This window comes from Cryptomeria japonica, chromosome 10 (genome assembly GCF_030272615.1).
Source record: "Cryptomeria japonica chromosome 10, Sugi_1.0, whole genome shotgun sequence".
In the NCBI taxonomy this organism is placed as follows: domain Eukaryota; kingdom Viridiplantae; phylum Streptophyta; class Pinopsida; order Cupressales; family Cupressaceae; genus Cryptomeria; species Cryptomeria japonica.
Genome location: NC_081414.1, coordinates 921,932,443 through 921,948,294, shown reverse-complemented (window position 1 = coordinate 921,948,294; position 15,852 = coordinate 921,932,443). Strand labels below are relative to the sequence as shown.

Below are 15,852 nucleotides of genomic sequence, written 5' to 3'. Positions count from 1 at the left end.
ATAGTGAAATTTGCATGCCTGTGTCATTTTTCAGTTAGTTTCATTCATATTTTGCATGGACTAGAATTCTACCCAAGACCGAAATATCTCTAAACTAATTACAAAATATAAAAATAGAATAAATATATTTAATATTCAATGCTAATGTGCCAATATTAAAAAGAATAAATTACAAATATATAGAACTCTTGGATGCATGCATCATGGAGGTGACAAGTACAAGAGGTATGACTTAACTCTCAATCACTTTCAATTAGGAGGTAAGTTAACTTAGTCTAATTGAGAAGTCAAGAGTTGAACTACCAATTAGTGGATCAATTCATTCAAACTTAGGTAGAGGTGGCCTTTATTAAATAGAGGTGGCACCTAACTACCATCAATCATAAGTTGGTGAGGTAGTGGTGGCATTTGTGTACCTCAAGGCATATACATGTCACTATTAGCTACTTGGATGAGAATAATTAAATATCCTAAGTAAAACTATAAAATAGGTGCAATATTATACTAAAATATATTACACCAAGTTTCATGGACTAAGAGAAGTAACAAATCTACATATATGTACATGTTGACAAACACTATAATCTTGTGTGAAGTTGAGCTTACTCCCATAATCTTCACCTATCTCTATATACACATATTCCTATATTGTTAGCACATATATTATCCTCATTTGCACATGCTTTGATACATTAACTTAAGCCTTGTATTTATCACACTTATAGATACACCTACTAAGATATAATCATGATCTATTTGGATCTGATTTTTAGTCCACCTAGAACCATTTGTATGATTTTAAGATCACCTCCACTGCCATAGATTTCAACCGTGCATTCAAATTCAAATTCAAGCCAACTATTGTTTTTCTATTTGAACATGTCTTGAGTCAACTAAGTACATCTTTTATAAAATTTGGTGTTATGTGTTAGTACTTAAAGGTATCCATTAACATTTATTTCACATCATTTAGAATCTACAAGTCCCCTCATCCTAGAGCACTAAATGAACAATTAATAGTTAAACATTTGGATGTGCTACACATAAAGGAGCAACAAATTTGCATACATCATTCTAGAACACTAGTATTTTTCCTTTTCACACATATATTTAGTGATTTCAACCCAAGAGAATAGATAACCTTGTGACATAACAAAAACCCTTTGTGAATATTTTTAAATATTGTCAATTATTAGATATCAAAGAAAAGAATAGCAAGCAAAAGTTAACCATGTGAGCATTAGAGTAGAAGTATAGATCACATAGTGTCAGATCTCGACATAGAGAGTGAATCTACAACTATGGATTTGACCATAACTTGTAGACTTGATCTCAAATATAGCACAAATTCAGTGTAGAGATATCGCATTTCTTTAAATTAAACACAATTAAATTTTAGAATCTTCACCAACAACATATATTATTTATTCAATAAGCTAAATACATTTATTTTCTCATATACTTTTCATATATTTTTGCCCAAGTTCCAAAACACATTAACCCCAACATTAAGCCCAAGTCCTGCTTAACAAATAGGATTAGTTTACTCACACAAAACCCACAAAGAAACAAGTGTTCATTCATCGAGTACTTGGTGCAAGCGTATTTTGGAGTACCTACACATAAATGTGCAAGTAGAATTGCTACTACAAAACCATGCTATGTTATACTTTGTGGACAGACTACTCTTCCTTAACAATCTTCAAAGATGCTTAGTTTTCAGTTGAGGCACTCAAGCTACAATTATATAGATACGGATTAATCTTTCTATAGAAGTAATAGTGCACTAGAGCTTCATCCATGCATATACATAGTAATGACTGGTTAATGCAGAATAAACAGACAGCCTTAAGTTCTGGAAATTCAAGCTTGCATTCATGCATGCCATCTATGGTGAGTTCTTTATAGGTGGCTTTGAGCCACCTCCTGGTTCATGGCTATGATTTGCACCAGATGGGGGATAGTCCAGGCTTTCAATGTCACTTCGCCCCTGGATAACTTGTTCATCTGTACCTACCCACCATTTCTCATCTTCAACCATCTGTTTCATAATCAAATATACAGAAGATGTGTCAGGATGAAGGTAATTTAAGCCAAAAGACAAATCAAACTCTATCAATTAATTTCGTTCATCAGTTCTAGGCTCAATAGCTTTCAAAGTAAATTACAGAGCTGATTTTGCCACAAAAGATGTAATAGATTGTGACACTAGACCTAGAAAATACATATGTGGCCTTCTTGGGCTCGGCAAATATACCTTCCCAACTCTGTTGTATGGTATCACTGCAAAATTTATATATCATCATGATTATTGGGGTTTCTTGATTGATCCTAACTACTAATTTTCAAGAAGAAAAGATTCAGAAACCCAGTCTGAAACTATACATGGAAATCTGTGTTTTGAGCACTTATCCTTGAGCAACACCACTTTGAGGGGACAGCCAAAAAATTCAAGAACTAATCTGACTAAGAAAATCCCAAGTACCAAACCAGGTTGTAGAAAATGCTCAAATGTTTTATCATGATTACCAAATTATTGCTCTCACCCCTTGAAAAAGTGTCTGAAAGGCCATCAGGCAGCTCTCAATTTCGCTATGTTATCACCCTAAACTTTGTAAAATTGAATACTCACTTCTCATCCCATCTGATAAAAGCATAAACAACACTTCCACTAACCAGTCAAAGTGCCCCTCAACCTTCAATCAACAGACAGAATGGTCTTGAATGTTGGATATAAGTCGCACCTGGATTAAATGGACCGACCGCAAAAGAGCTGTAGCTATGTTGGATATAAGTCGCACCTGGACTAAAGATGGACCGACCACAAAAGAGCTGTAGCTCAGTGTTAAAACACTACAGTAACAAATGGGAGGTCCTTAAAAAAAGAATCAATGGTAGGAAAAAGAAATGAATCTAAGAACTGAGCAAGTCCTCTGACAAAGCAAGGGTAAAAGGAGAGACTTGATGGTGACTAAAACTCAAAATAAGCAGGAAGGCCTGATGTGGTTATGGATTGGTAAAGTTATAGGCCAGTGTTGTAGCTGGAAGAAAAAATATACCATACACAAAACACCAGATAAAATTTAGTTATCACACAATTCATTCGTTGTACCTGACCATTGCTGAAGTAGTGTTCATGATCTGCCAAGCTGAGGGTTCCTGCCCAAAAAAAACCAAAAATTCAACAAACCAAACTGAAATATGTCATGGAATCTAGTCCAATGAATTAGAATCAACATCTCTATATATAAAATTACAAAATGGGGTTTTCAGGAATTTGGAATAATACCAAACACAAATTTACATATAAACAGTCCAAAGAAAGGCGTAAGGGCCATCTTTCAGTACCAATCCATGGATTAAGCAGAGAGATCCTCAAGAATTGCCAGTCATATTTCTATCCTTGTACATTCTACAACCCATAAAAACAAGAAGGCAAAAAATACTCACTAGTAACAGGGACTGCCTGCAATTCATGGAGAAATGATAAGCAGATTACCCCCACCATAATGAGGATCAGCAGGCTACTCTTGTGCTGAGACTCCATCTTTATTAAGGTCAACTTTCTCACAGAAATCTACGGAGAAACTGGGTTTTTAAAATCTATTTCTTCACATGGATATGTCAGTTGTGCAACAGTGTTCTCGTGAAGCCAGAACTCAAAAGAAGGTAGGAAACAGAGAAAGACGAGAGAAGGAAATTGAATATGCTTACAAAAGGAGTTGACGCGTATCTGAATGAGGTTCAACGCCTTATTTATATATATATATCTCTGCCCACAAAGTCAATTTCATTTTGGAATCTCTGCCCTCCCACTGCCCACCATAGAAAGTGCCACCAAAGTCGTGCTTTCTACCATGAAAAAGCGAACCAAACTTTTTTATGTGGACAAAATCCCACCTCTTCTTCTCAAGCTTGTCTTTTTTTTCCCATTAAACCGACCAAATCTTGCACTATACCATAATGCTAAATCTTTTTTTTAATGTGGAAGTAGTAGTCAAGGATTCACAGTCACAGGTATTCATTCTGTTAAATTTGTCTAGGCACGATTCTAGCTTCATCTTTTATAATATGAAAACTTTGCACTCAGCAAGATTTGATTGTTGGTGGGCTCATTAAGAACCATTCAACATCACAAGTAGACTCAAGGCCTATTGACAATGCTAACTATTTTGAGTTGTAACTTTTGATTTATTTCAAAGTAAAGAAGGTTAGGTTAGTCTCCTTGGGAGACTTGGGCGCTATTATTCACCACTTGTCATTACTACAAGAGGTGACAAAAGTTCCTAGGTTACGTAATGTAATGTTGAAAATTGCATATTTTTAATTTCATATTACGTTATAACTTTGTTTTAGCATATATTCTCTTTAGTTTCTTAGATCATTTCATTCTTTTGCTTAGTCTTTTCTTACCATGGTGTCAAAGGCTTAGCATCTCATTGTCACATTTTTTAAATTGCTTTCACATGTTTGTTAATTTTGTGTAATTTTTTAGTGTTTGAACTTTTTTCAAGTTAAAATTGCTTGGACACTAGTGTGATGCATATACGTCCATACAGTTCATCATCCTTCAACAATTTTTAAGTATTTCATTTATTGCTACCTTCTTAGTTTGCAAGTAACCACTCCAAAATGAATATAAGTGGTTACTCCTTCATCTTCTCCATTCCTTTGACCCATTTTTTAATTATTCTCATTCGCTTTCACTCTATCTTGCATCTTTGAATACTTCCTCAACATTCTACCATTGTTAGCAACATTCTTGAGCTCATACTAGCATTGTGAAGTTCATGTGAAGACTCTCCAACACTTTATCAATTTTGTGGGAAGTGTAGTAGCATCTTGCAACAAAGTTTTTGATTAAAGATCAAACAGGTTTTGAGGGGACCTGAAACCCCTTACAGTAGGTTTTGAAGGGACTTGAAACCCTCGGATTTTACACAAATCTGGAATGCAAAGAAGAACACCACCAAAGATATAACATAGACAACCGGTAGCCCAACCCCAGCCTAATCATCAAAGTATAATCATTGAAGAGCCAACTAAAAGAAGAAGAAGGTCAAAGTCATACACCATAAGACTCAAACAACACCAAAAGATGTCAATACAAGAAAATCCAAGGGTTTTATCAAAGCTCCCTTAACCTGCAACAAGTACCAAGGGTTTTTCCAGGCACCCATTACCTGAACATTTGCTATTAGCAAGGATCCCATAACCATAACAACCAGAGTCTTGAAGAGAATCATAAAGGAACGATCTGGAACCAAGGGGTTTTGAAAGACTCCCCAAACCTTCATATTGGGTTTTGATTTGGCTCCCAAAACCATCAAGTTGAAACCAACAAAGACAATTCATCTAAAAGTCGACTCCCTTCCAACACAACTCCTCTCCACCTCAATATGAAAAGGACCCACCTCAATAGGAATCGAAGAGAAATGGACCACCAGCTAAACACGCCAAACACCATTCAACCGCACTAGATCTAGAGACAAAAGATCAAAACAACACCAGTTTGCTGGAATATTGGGTTTTAGAAAGGCTCCCAAAACCTAAAAAAGGTAATGAGGCATAAACCAGTCATACACCAAGGGAGCGATCTCCACCAAAGTCTTTGCGTCCATAGGAGAAGAGTGATAGAGAAATAGCAACATGGTGATGAAAGCAATAAGTCAACCAACCTCAAGAAACAAGGTAACAAAAGCCCCCAAAAAAATCCATCCAACTTCACCCAACCAACCACTCTCCACCTCAATAGAAGAGCCATTCACCTCAATAGAATAGGCAAAGAAGGAGAAAAGAGGGAAGGAGAACCAGACTTATCAACATGCTCTCAAACATAAATAGGGAAAAAAAGATGACAGCCAGAGCAGCAACAAACTCCCACATGAAAAAATGGAATCAAAGAAGCACAAGGTCCACAAAACAAGCAAAACAAAAAACCCCTTGGAAACCAAAGAAATATTGAGGGCAAAAGGCACAAGCAAGAAAACCCCATCCAAGAATCAGGGCAAACTACAACCATAAGCATAAACCTCTTTGAAGTAGTGGCCAAGCAGGGGACCAAAGGCACCACAACACCCATCGAACAAGGCAAAGAAGCAGGACCAACATCCCCCAAGAGGCCACCCAAAGACATGAATAAAGAGGGCCAAACAAGCCCCCAACACAAAGATCTGCATCCACCTTTTCCAAAAAAAATAGGGTAATAACCCCCGACAAATCCACAACCCACTCTGCGAATAGAGGGCCACCACCAATAACATATGTTGAAGAAAGAATAGAACCCACAAATGCAAGAAGATGACAAACACAATCATCATCTCCATTTGGATCTCCATCTTCCCCAATGTCTACATCTCCACCTAAAGCCCTATCCCCTCCTTTGCACTCATGCTCCATTTTCTATACAGATGATTAGATGTGTTCAAATACTATAGCAAAAAAAATATTCCTTATATTATTAACAACATTCTTGAGCTCACACTAGCATTGTGAAGTTCATGTGAAGACTCTTGACACTCTATCAAATTTGTGGGAAGTGTAGTAGCATCTTGCAACAAAGTTATTGCCTCCATTAGCTTCCCCAAGCTTTCGTAGGTGACCTGCATTGTCATTTTTGCTTTAGTTCCTTCTCTTACACTCTATTGCTATCAATATAGAATCTTTGTAGCTATTGGTACTAGCACTTGGGATCACATTTTTTATTTATGAACATTGTAGTTTCCACTTTATGACACTATATTTACATTGTTATTGCTCTTTTCCTCCTAGATACATTTAGAAGAAGAGTGCATTTTATATCTTGTTCATTTTCAATACAGTGGTTGTCTATGGAGGTTGGAAAAACTAAAATAGGGGCTTGATTTGAAGACAAGCTCTAAACAACCCCAAAAATTCAACCATATTGGAGTTTGTTAACATCTTCCTTTTTCTTCGTCGTATTTTATCATTTCTATTTGATTAAATGGGTTAAATTTCTATTGTTTATATTCCTATTATCACTAGTGGTCTATTTGGTATTTTTATTGGCAATTTGGAGGAATTGATTATGTGTTGCATTGATGTTTGTCATTGATGTCAACACTAGTTGTTTTGTTGTCTACCAACTTCCGGTAGAGTGGTTGGTCTTTGATGTTGGTCCGGAGATTTGTCTCTGGGTTTGGTCCGGCTATTGGAATTGGTTTGGATTGGTTACTCATGTGTTCCTAATGTGTATCACATTCAGTTGGTTCAGGATTTGATGATCTGGATGCTATCATTTGTTCTAGTAAGCCTTTTGGTTACCGGTAAGGGTTTTACCGGCAATGCTTTGATGAATTTGATAAGTGGTGTTGGTGCATCTTCTAGGAGGTTATTAGGATGTTGATGGTTATCATGTTTGTGTTCCAGTTGTTCGTGTTGTTTCATTTGGCTTATGGCGACCTATTTTAGGTACGGTGGTTATTATGTTAGGTTATGGACCGGTTTATGTAATGTGTTGGTTGATGCTCCCAATGTGTCATCGGTTGGATTTATTGTTTGGTTTATGCTGTTTCGGTCTTAGGCCGACTTGGTTTATCACTAGTTTGTCGGATTATGTAACAAATTTACTATATTATCTTTTAGGTGGCCGACCTAATTGTTTAGGTCCCGGGTTGGTATAAATATAATGTAAGATCTCTTTGTAGATCATATGTGTGGTATGGGTTATGAGATTATCTATGTGTGAATAAATTTGTAATCATATGTAGAGGTTTTGGTCGATCATAGGTGATCGAATTGGGTTTGTGAAAGAGGTTTAAGACCTTTGGTATTGAGCTTAACTGAAACTGTACTCGGGCATAGGAGATGTTATTCTTGCAGTTCATTCATCTTTCCAGATTGTAGTCTCGATTTATTTTGTAGTCAGTGAGGCTCCTTTTGTGATGAGTAGTGCGCTCTAGGTTGTTGGCCTTCCTACATGTGTTGCATGTGCATTGCCCCTCTTATTGTAATCACATACTTGCTACAAAAGTATTATCGGACTATGGGTAGGCTTCCCACCATGGTTTTTCCTTTTACTGGGTTTTCCATGTACAAATCTTGGTGTTATGTATTATGGATGGTTGGTAATAGTTATATCTGCTATTTTGGTATTTGGTTTATGCTTTCCGGTAAAAGGTTTTGTGTGCTTAAAGTTTTATAATATGTTGACAACTGACTCACCCCGCCCCCCTCTCAGTTGTCCACTTGTTATCCTAACAATTGGTATCAGAGCTTGGTCCTCTCTGCAAAAGCTTAACCGCTTGAGGAAGATCCTATGGCAACTAATAATTCAACTACATCTGTTTTCCGGAGAGAACCCCCTAAGCTTGATTCAACAAATTATAGGGTATGAAAGATTTAGATGGAGACTCATTTGATATGTATTCACGGAGAAAGGCTATACTCCTCATAATCCGGCATCCGGAAATCCTCCTCCAAAAACCTTGGATAAGAACATTGAAAATGATTGTAGAGCTAGAGAAGCACTCTTAAGAGCACTTTCTGATCAACAAATTATGGGATTAACTGATTAATCATCTACGAAGGCTATATGGGATAAGTTGGAGGCTCCGAATGAAGGCGACCCTACTGTTAAAATTTCTAAACTTGATGGTTATCGGGTGAGGTATGAGAATCTAAAGATGGAAGAAGATGAACGGATTACTACTTTTATGGAAAGAGTTAATGAAATTGTTATGGGAATTCAGTGTTGTGGTGGATCTCTGAGCGAAGATGAGATTGTTTCTAAAGTACTGAGAGTTTTTCCACCGACTTACAAGATGAAGGCTACTGCAATTAATGAGCTGAGAACAATGGCTAACACTTTTGTTAACAAGGATACTTTGGTTAGAAAATTATCTTCTTTTGAGCTTGAAGAATTCGGTCCTCAAGGAGCTGCAAAGACTGAATCTGCTTTTCATACATCTACATCATCAACTGGCAAGAGTGATTGGGAAATCTTTATATGTGAAGGAACTGGAGGAAATGAAGAAAGAAGATGATGAGTTTCAGCAACTTGAAGCCCTATTTGCTAGAAGAGTACCTAAAGGTCTAGCAGGAAGTAAGTATGAAGGAAAATCACCTTTTAAATGTTTTGCACGTAATAAGATACGTCACTTTGCATCTAGATGTCTTGAAAGGAATTCAAGATTTGAAGAGAAAGCTAGAAGATCTTTTAGGCCTAACCATGATTATCAGAACAAGCATTATTGGAGAAACAAAGACAAATCATGTTACTATGTGGATGAGGAAGGTGTGATTGATTCTGATGACGAACTGACACAAGATTTAGCTAGTTGACCCGGCAGTGGAAAGGAATGGGTATTTTTAACTATCAAGGAAGATGCTCTGACACCTGTTATTCAAAATGAGGAAAAGGCCCTTGCTGCTAAAATTGAAGACAAGGATGAATGGGTGATTCACAGTGGATGTTCACATCATATGACTGGAGATAAAAGGAAGTTTTTATCTTTGCAAGAATTTGATGGTGGTCTAGTTAGATTTGGAGATGACAAAGCATGCATGATTAGAGGAAGATGAACTATATCATTGGATGGTAAGCATAACACTGATAATGTTTATTATGTTGAAGGTTTAAGGCATAATATTTTGAGTGTAGGACAGTTGGTGGATAAGGGATTTCAATTACAGTTCAAGGATAAAAAATGTCAAATCATTAACAGATCTGGATTGGAGATTGCAACCGGTACGCAAACTAAAGGCAACATCTTTCATTTGAACTTCGGTGAGAAGACATGTTTGATTCCACAAATTGATGAGAGTTGGATATGGCATAAGAGGTTGTGTCATGTGAATTTTGATTGCATTGTAAAGATCAATTCAACTAAGGCTGTTAGAGATATACCTAAGATTGTGAAGCCTTATAATCCAGTATGTAAGGAATGTCAAATGGGAAAGCAAGTCAGAACTTATTTTAAGAGTATACAAGACAAATCTAATGATGTTCTTGATCTTATTCATACTTATTTGTGTGGTCCTGCTAGAATAAAGATTTTTCAGGGTGATAGATTTTTTATGCTAATCATTGATGACTATTCTAGAATGATGTGGATTACTTTTCTAAGGGAGAAATCTGAAGCTTTTGAAAAGTTTAAGATCTTTAAAGCTAAAATTGAGACATAGATATGGTTGAAGATTAAATGCTTAAGTTCAGATCAGGGTGGTGAATTCACATCCAATGAATTTAACAGCTATTGTGAGAAGCATGGGATAAGGAGATAGATGTTTGCACCCTGAACACCTCTGCAGAATGGTGTTGTGGAAAGAAAGAACAAAACTATCTTGGATGCGGCCAAAACTATGATGATGGAAGCTAATTTGCCTCATATCTATTGGAGAGGAGTTATGAGCATGATGGTATACACATTTAACAAAGTTCATATCAAAGGAGACATCGGTAAGACACCTTATGAGTTATGGTTTGGTCATACACCTACAGTTAAGTATTTCAGAATCTTTGGTAGTAAATGCTATATCAAAAGAGATGATTCCATTGGAAAGTTTGATCTTAGATGTGATGAAGGGATATTTATTGGTTATTCTAATGAAAGCAAAGCATATAGATGTTATAGAAAAAGATTGCAGAGAGTTGTGGAAAGTGATAATGTTAAGGTGGATGAGTTGTAGAAAGGTCAAATCAAAACTTATGAGAGAGAATCAGAAGTGGAGATGATCATAACTAAACCGGTAGCACCTGTACCGGAACAAATGTTGAACCAGTTGCCTCAGTAGTATCAGGAAATTCAACAGTAACTAAAGATCAGGACAGAGAAACAGAAAGTCATAACACTCCTAGGTATGTAAGGTTAAATCATTCAGAAGATCAGATCATTGGAGACAAGAGCAAAGGAGTAATCACAAGAAGAAGGTTGGCAACTGATGAGGTATGTTTAATTTCTCAATTTGAACTGGCATTAGTTATTGAAGCTTGTAAAGATGAATGTTGGATGAGAGATATGGAAGAAGAATTAGATCAGATTGAGAAGAACAACACATGGACTTTAGTTCCCCGGCCTAAAAATAAGAATGTTATTGGAACTAAATGGGGTTTTAGGAATAAAATGAATGAGGATGGACAAGTTGTGGGGAATAAGGCTAGATTGGTATGTAAAGGATATTCTCATAAGGAAGGAATTGATTATGATGAGATTTTTGCTCCAGTAGCTAGGATTGAAGCTGTGAGATTATTTCTTGCTTATGTTGCCCATAAAAATACAAGGTTTATCAGATGGATGTTAAGTGTGCATTTTTTAATGGAGATCTTGAAGAGAAAGTTTACATTGAGCATTCAGATGACAAAAACATGGTTTGTAGGTTAAGAAAAGCTTTATATGGATTGAAACAAGCCCCTAGAGATTGGTATGCTAGATTGGACAAATCTTTTGAAGCTTGGTTTCACTAAAGGTAATGCTGATAGTAACTTATATTATAAGATCACTGATGATGATATATTGATTGTTGAAGTCTTTGTTGATGATATCATATTTGGAGGTGAGGATAAGCTATCTATGCAATTCTCTGAAAATATGAAGAATGAATTTGAGATGTCTATGATTGGGGAGATGAATTTTTTCTTAGGTTTGCAGATTGCTCAAAATGATAAAGGTATTTTCATCTGTCAAACTAAGTATGCAGAGATTTGTTGAATAAATTTGGTATGGAAAATTCCAAACCAGTTGGTACCCCTATGGTTACAAGTGAGAAATTGGCAAAGAATGATGCATCAGCTCCAATAAATCCTACAAGGTATAAATCTATGATTGGAGATTTGTTATATCTGACTCAGACTAGACCGGATATAATGAATGCAGTTTGTATTGTATCAATATATCAGAGTGATCCTAGAGAGAATCATGAGAGTGCGGTGAAAAGGATTTTTCAAGTATTTGCAAGGAACAACTGAGTATGGTTTGTGGTATCCTAAAAATTATGACTTTACACTATGTCCATATACAGATGTTGACTGGGCTGGAGATGTTGATGACCGGAAGAGCACATCCGGTGGAGCTTTCTTTCTTGGAAAGAAACTTGTTTTATGGATCAACAAGAAGCAGTCATGTACTTCTTTATCTACTATTGAAGCTAAGTATGTTGTTGTTGCTACTAACTGTACACAAGTTCTATGGATGAAGCAAATGTTGAAGGACATAAGGGTAGATTGCAATGGACTGATAGTTATTCATTGTTATAACTCTGCTACTATTGACATATCAAAGAATCCAGTATTTCATTCTAAGACTAAGCACATTTATATCAAGTATAATTTTCTGAAGGAGAAAGTGGAAGCAAATGAAGTCAAACTGGTTTATGTGAACACCAAAGAATAGATTGCAGATATCTTTACTAAACCTTTGCCTAAGGAATCATTTGAGTACTTCAGAGACAGATTGGGAGTTTTTCCCCCTCTGGTAGAGACTTGAATGATGTTGACTAGCATCAGTCTGACATGTATTATCAGTGCTATCATTCATTTCGGATTGATGTGTTGGTGCTACTACTCAGGGGGAGTAGTCAGCTGTGTCGTTCAAAGGTTTTATGATTTTTGTTTGATGTTTATGTCAGATTTCTAGCATTGATGTCAAAGGGGGAGAGATATATATGTGAAAAATAGAGCTTAACAGGGATATCATTCACAAGGGGAGTTTGGTCTGTTGGTTCAGAACTTCATTATCATATCATTTTGGGAGATTGTTGGATGTCTTCCATTAGGGGAGACTTGTTTGGCACTTCTTGGCACTTGGATGTTTTTCACATCTAGTGTTGCCATCAATGCCAAAGGGGGAGATTGTTGGCAATTTGGAGGAATTGATTATGTGTTGCATTGATGTTTGCCATTGATGTCAACACTAGCTGTTTTGTTGTTTACCGACTTCCAGTAGAGTGGTTGGTCTTTGATGTTGATCTGGAGATTTGTCTCTGGGTTCGGTCCGGCTGTTGGAATTGGTTTGGATTAATTATTCATGTGTTCTTGATGTGTATCACATTCAGTTGGTTAGGTATTTGATGATCTAGATGCTATCATTTGTTCTATTAAGCCTTTTGGTTACCGGTAAGGGTTTTACTGGCAGCGCTTTGATGAAGATCTTTTGATGAATCTGATAAGTGGTGTTGGTGGGGCTTCTAGGAGGTTATCAGGATGTTGATGGTTATCATGTTCGTGTTCCATTTGTTTGTGGTGTTTCATTTGTCTTATGGCGACCTATTTTAGGTCTGGTGGTTATTCTGTTAGGTTATGGACCAGTTTATGTAGCGTGTTGGTTGATGCTCCCGATGCGTCACCGGTTGGATTTATTGTTTGGTTTATATTGTTTCGGTCTTAGGCCGACTTGGTTTATTATTGGTTTGTGGGATTATGTAACGAATTTATTGTATTATTTTTTAGGTGGCTGACCTAATTGTTTAGGTCCTAGGTTGGTATAAATATAAATGTAAGATCTCTTTGTAGATCATATATGTGGTATGGGTTATAGGATTATTTGTGTGAGAATAAATTTGTAATCATATGCAGAGGTTTTGGTCGATCATAGGTGATCGAATTGGGTTTGTGAAAGAGGTTTAAGACCTCCGGTATTGAGATTAACCAGAACCGTACTCGGGTATAGGAGATGTTATTCTTGCAGTTCATTCATCTTTCTAGATTGTAGTCTAGATTTATTTTGTAGTCAGTGAGACTCTTTTTGTGATGAGCAATGCGCTCTAGGTTGTTGGCCTTCCTGCATGTGCAGGTCCCTCTTATTGTAATCACATACTTGTTGCAAAAGTATTATATGACTATGGGTAGGCTTCCCATCATGGTTTTTCCCTCTACCGAGTTTCCCACGTACAAATCTTGGTGTTATGTATTATGGATGGTTGGTAATTGTTCTGTGATTTATGTTTGTGCTTAATTGTTATATATGTTATTCCAGTATTTGGTTTATGCATTCTGGTAAAAGGTTTTGTGTGCTTAAAGTTTTATAATCTGTTGACAACTGATTCAACGCCCCCCCCCTCTTCTCAGTTGTCCACCGGTTATCCTAACAATTTTTTGGTTTCATTTATGTAAATAAAAAGAACAATTTTTGAGATAGAATTTTGATTCTACTTAATTTTATCATATATATCACAACACTTTATACAAATGTCTACATAACACACTAACATCTAGTATAGAGGCCTCTAGGTTACGTGACTAGGTTTCTCTCTACTATTGATCTATTTTTTTCTTTTTGTTTGTCAATTTTATAATTTACTTTATATAAAAATAAGAGTTCATTTCTTTTGTAGTATTTTAGCTTGTTTAGAAAAATACAAATTTTTAAGGTTAAAACACATTAGGTTAATTAGCATAATCTGTTCTATATAGTTGATCTGTAGTAAGTTAGCTTCTTCTTCTTTTCATTAAGGCTATAGTTGATCTTAGTGGAGTGTCCATTAAGATGGTTTAACAAGGAAAACTAGCATTTCTTTTGTTAAGCCAAATTTCATACATTATAGGTCACTAAAATTGCATTCACCATGGATTTCTTACACTAGCGTTACCCTCAATATTTATGAACTTTTATTGGTTTCATTTCACCATCTACATGTCTTTTTTTTAAATCCCCTTTTTATTCATTGTCATGGTTAAATTATTTTTGCATGATCTTTTTCTTATGAAAGTATCTGACGCGTTGTGGTTCTTGCATTTGATCTAATAGAAGTGAGACTTCATAGTACATATTATTTATCAAATCCATTGATATTGGCATTGTATGTCCAAATGATATTAGAAGGTTCATTTTAATCTATATTTATCTTTTAATTTTCTAAAACTTGTCTCACTCGGGCTAGATATTAAATTTTCTTCTTGAATTTAGAATTGAAAACAATGACATAAGTGTATGTAAATGGACTAAACATATCATTAATCAATTTTATGAAAGTAGTTGGAATGTTATATAGTCAAAAAGTACTAATTAATATATATAGGGTTTCATATTATTATTCACTAGTCATCTTGAGCATGCACAAAGGGTTATATATGACACATAGAATGCATCAATGCATAATATCGATGCAGGTGCATAGCATTTATAGATTATTTTAGTGGTGTACCATTCATCTCAAATAAATTGTAAGCACTAGAACCATAGATAGAGGTGACAATGTAAGGACCTAACCAATTAGCGTTGGACTTACCCTTTTGGTTGGGTGATGCATTTGCATTTTTCTGATTCTCATAAAGAATGAGGTCACTTATATTGAAGGTACGAGAAAGAACATTTTGATTATACTATTTAGATAAATATTTTTAATAAGCTTGGAGATGCTTTAGGGCCTTCAATTGGTAATCATCAAGAAACTCAAGTTGATTAAGACGATTTGCATGGCATGTGTCATCATCAATCAACTCCTTAAGGGAAACTCACAAAGAAGGAAATTATAACTCTAGAGTCATGATAGCATCAACACCATACACAAGGTTATATGGAGTAGTACTAATAGCTATATAAACATTCATGTGATAGGCCCATAATGCATAGGTTAATTGACTATGCCAATTCTTACCATTCTTATTGATCATCTTACAAATAATTTGTTTAATGGTCTCATTTGAAGCTTTGACCTAACCAATAGTTTGAGGATATTAAGGTGTAAAAAATTAATGTTGAATATGAAATTTCTCAAGAAATTGATTCACCTCTTTGTTCTTAAATGATGTACCATTGTTAGAAACAAGGGTAGAAGGCAATCAAAATCAAGAAATTATGTTGTTTACAAGAAAGCTACAAATCACTTCAGTCATAATGGACCTTACCATAATAGCCTCGACCCACTTTGTAAAGTAATTATAGTTGTTATAATAAA

At 35.7% G+C, this 15,852-nt stretch overlaps 1 protein-coding gene across 2 annotated transcripts; it reads right to left on the bottom strand.

Annotated features, from left to right (window-relative positions):
* Positions 1-1,388: 1,388 nt before the first annotated feature.
* Positions 1,389-3,748, bottom strand: LOC131038363 (uncharacterized). 2 transcript variants are annotated; one of them, XM_057970773.2, is made up of 3 exons: positions 3,451-3,748; positions 3,113-3,159; positions 1,389-2,041 (listed from the first exon to the last, which is right to left on the bottom strand). In XM_057970773.2, the coding sequence occupies exons 1-3, from the start codon at positions 3,545-3,547 to the stop codon at positions 1,889-1,891; spliced, it is 297 nt and encodes a 98-aa protein (XP_057826756.1). In that variant the 5' UTR covers positions 3,548-3,748; the 3' UTR covers positions 1,389-1,888. The 2 variants fall into 2 exon arrangements, with proteins under 2 accessions (XP_057826756.1, XP_057826757.1); XM_057970774.1 differs by lacking the exon at positions 3,451-3,748 and adding an exon at positions 3,290-3,417.
* Positions 3,749-15,852: the final 12,104 nt, after the last annotated feature.

Excerpts from the sequence above, each read along its gene's own strand:
- LOC131038363 (XM_057970773.2), bottom strand. The coding sequence starts at position 3,547 with ATGGAGTCTCAGCACAAGAGTAGCCTGCTGATCCTCATTATGGTGGGG. Across the intron at positions 3,160-3,450 it reads GCAGGCAGTCCCTGTTACTA|GAACCCTCAGCTTGGCAGAT; the intron begins GTGAGTATTTTT and ends TTTTTTGGGCAG. Across the intron at positions 2,042-3,112 it reads ACTACTTCAGCAATGGTCAG|ATGGTTGAAGATGAGAAATG; the intron begins GTACAACGAATG and ends ATTATGAAACAG.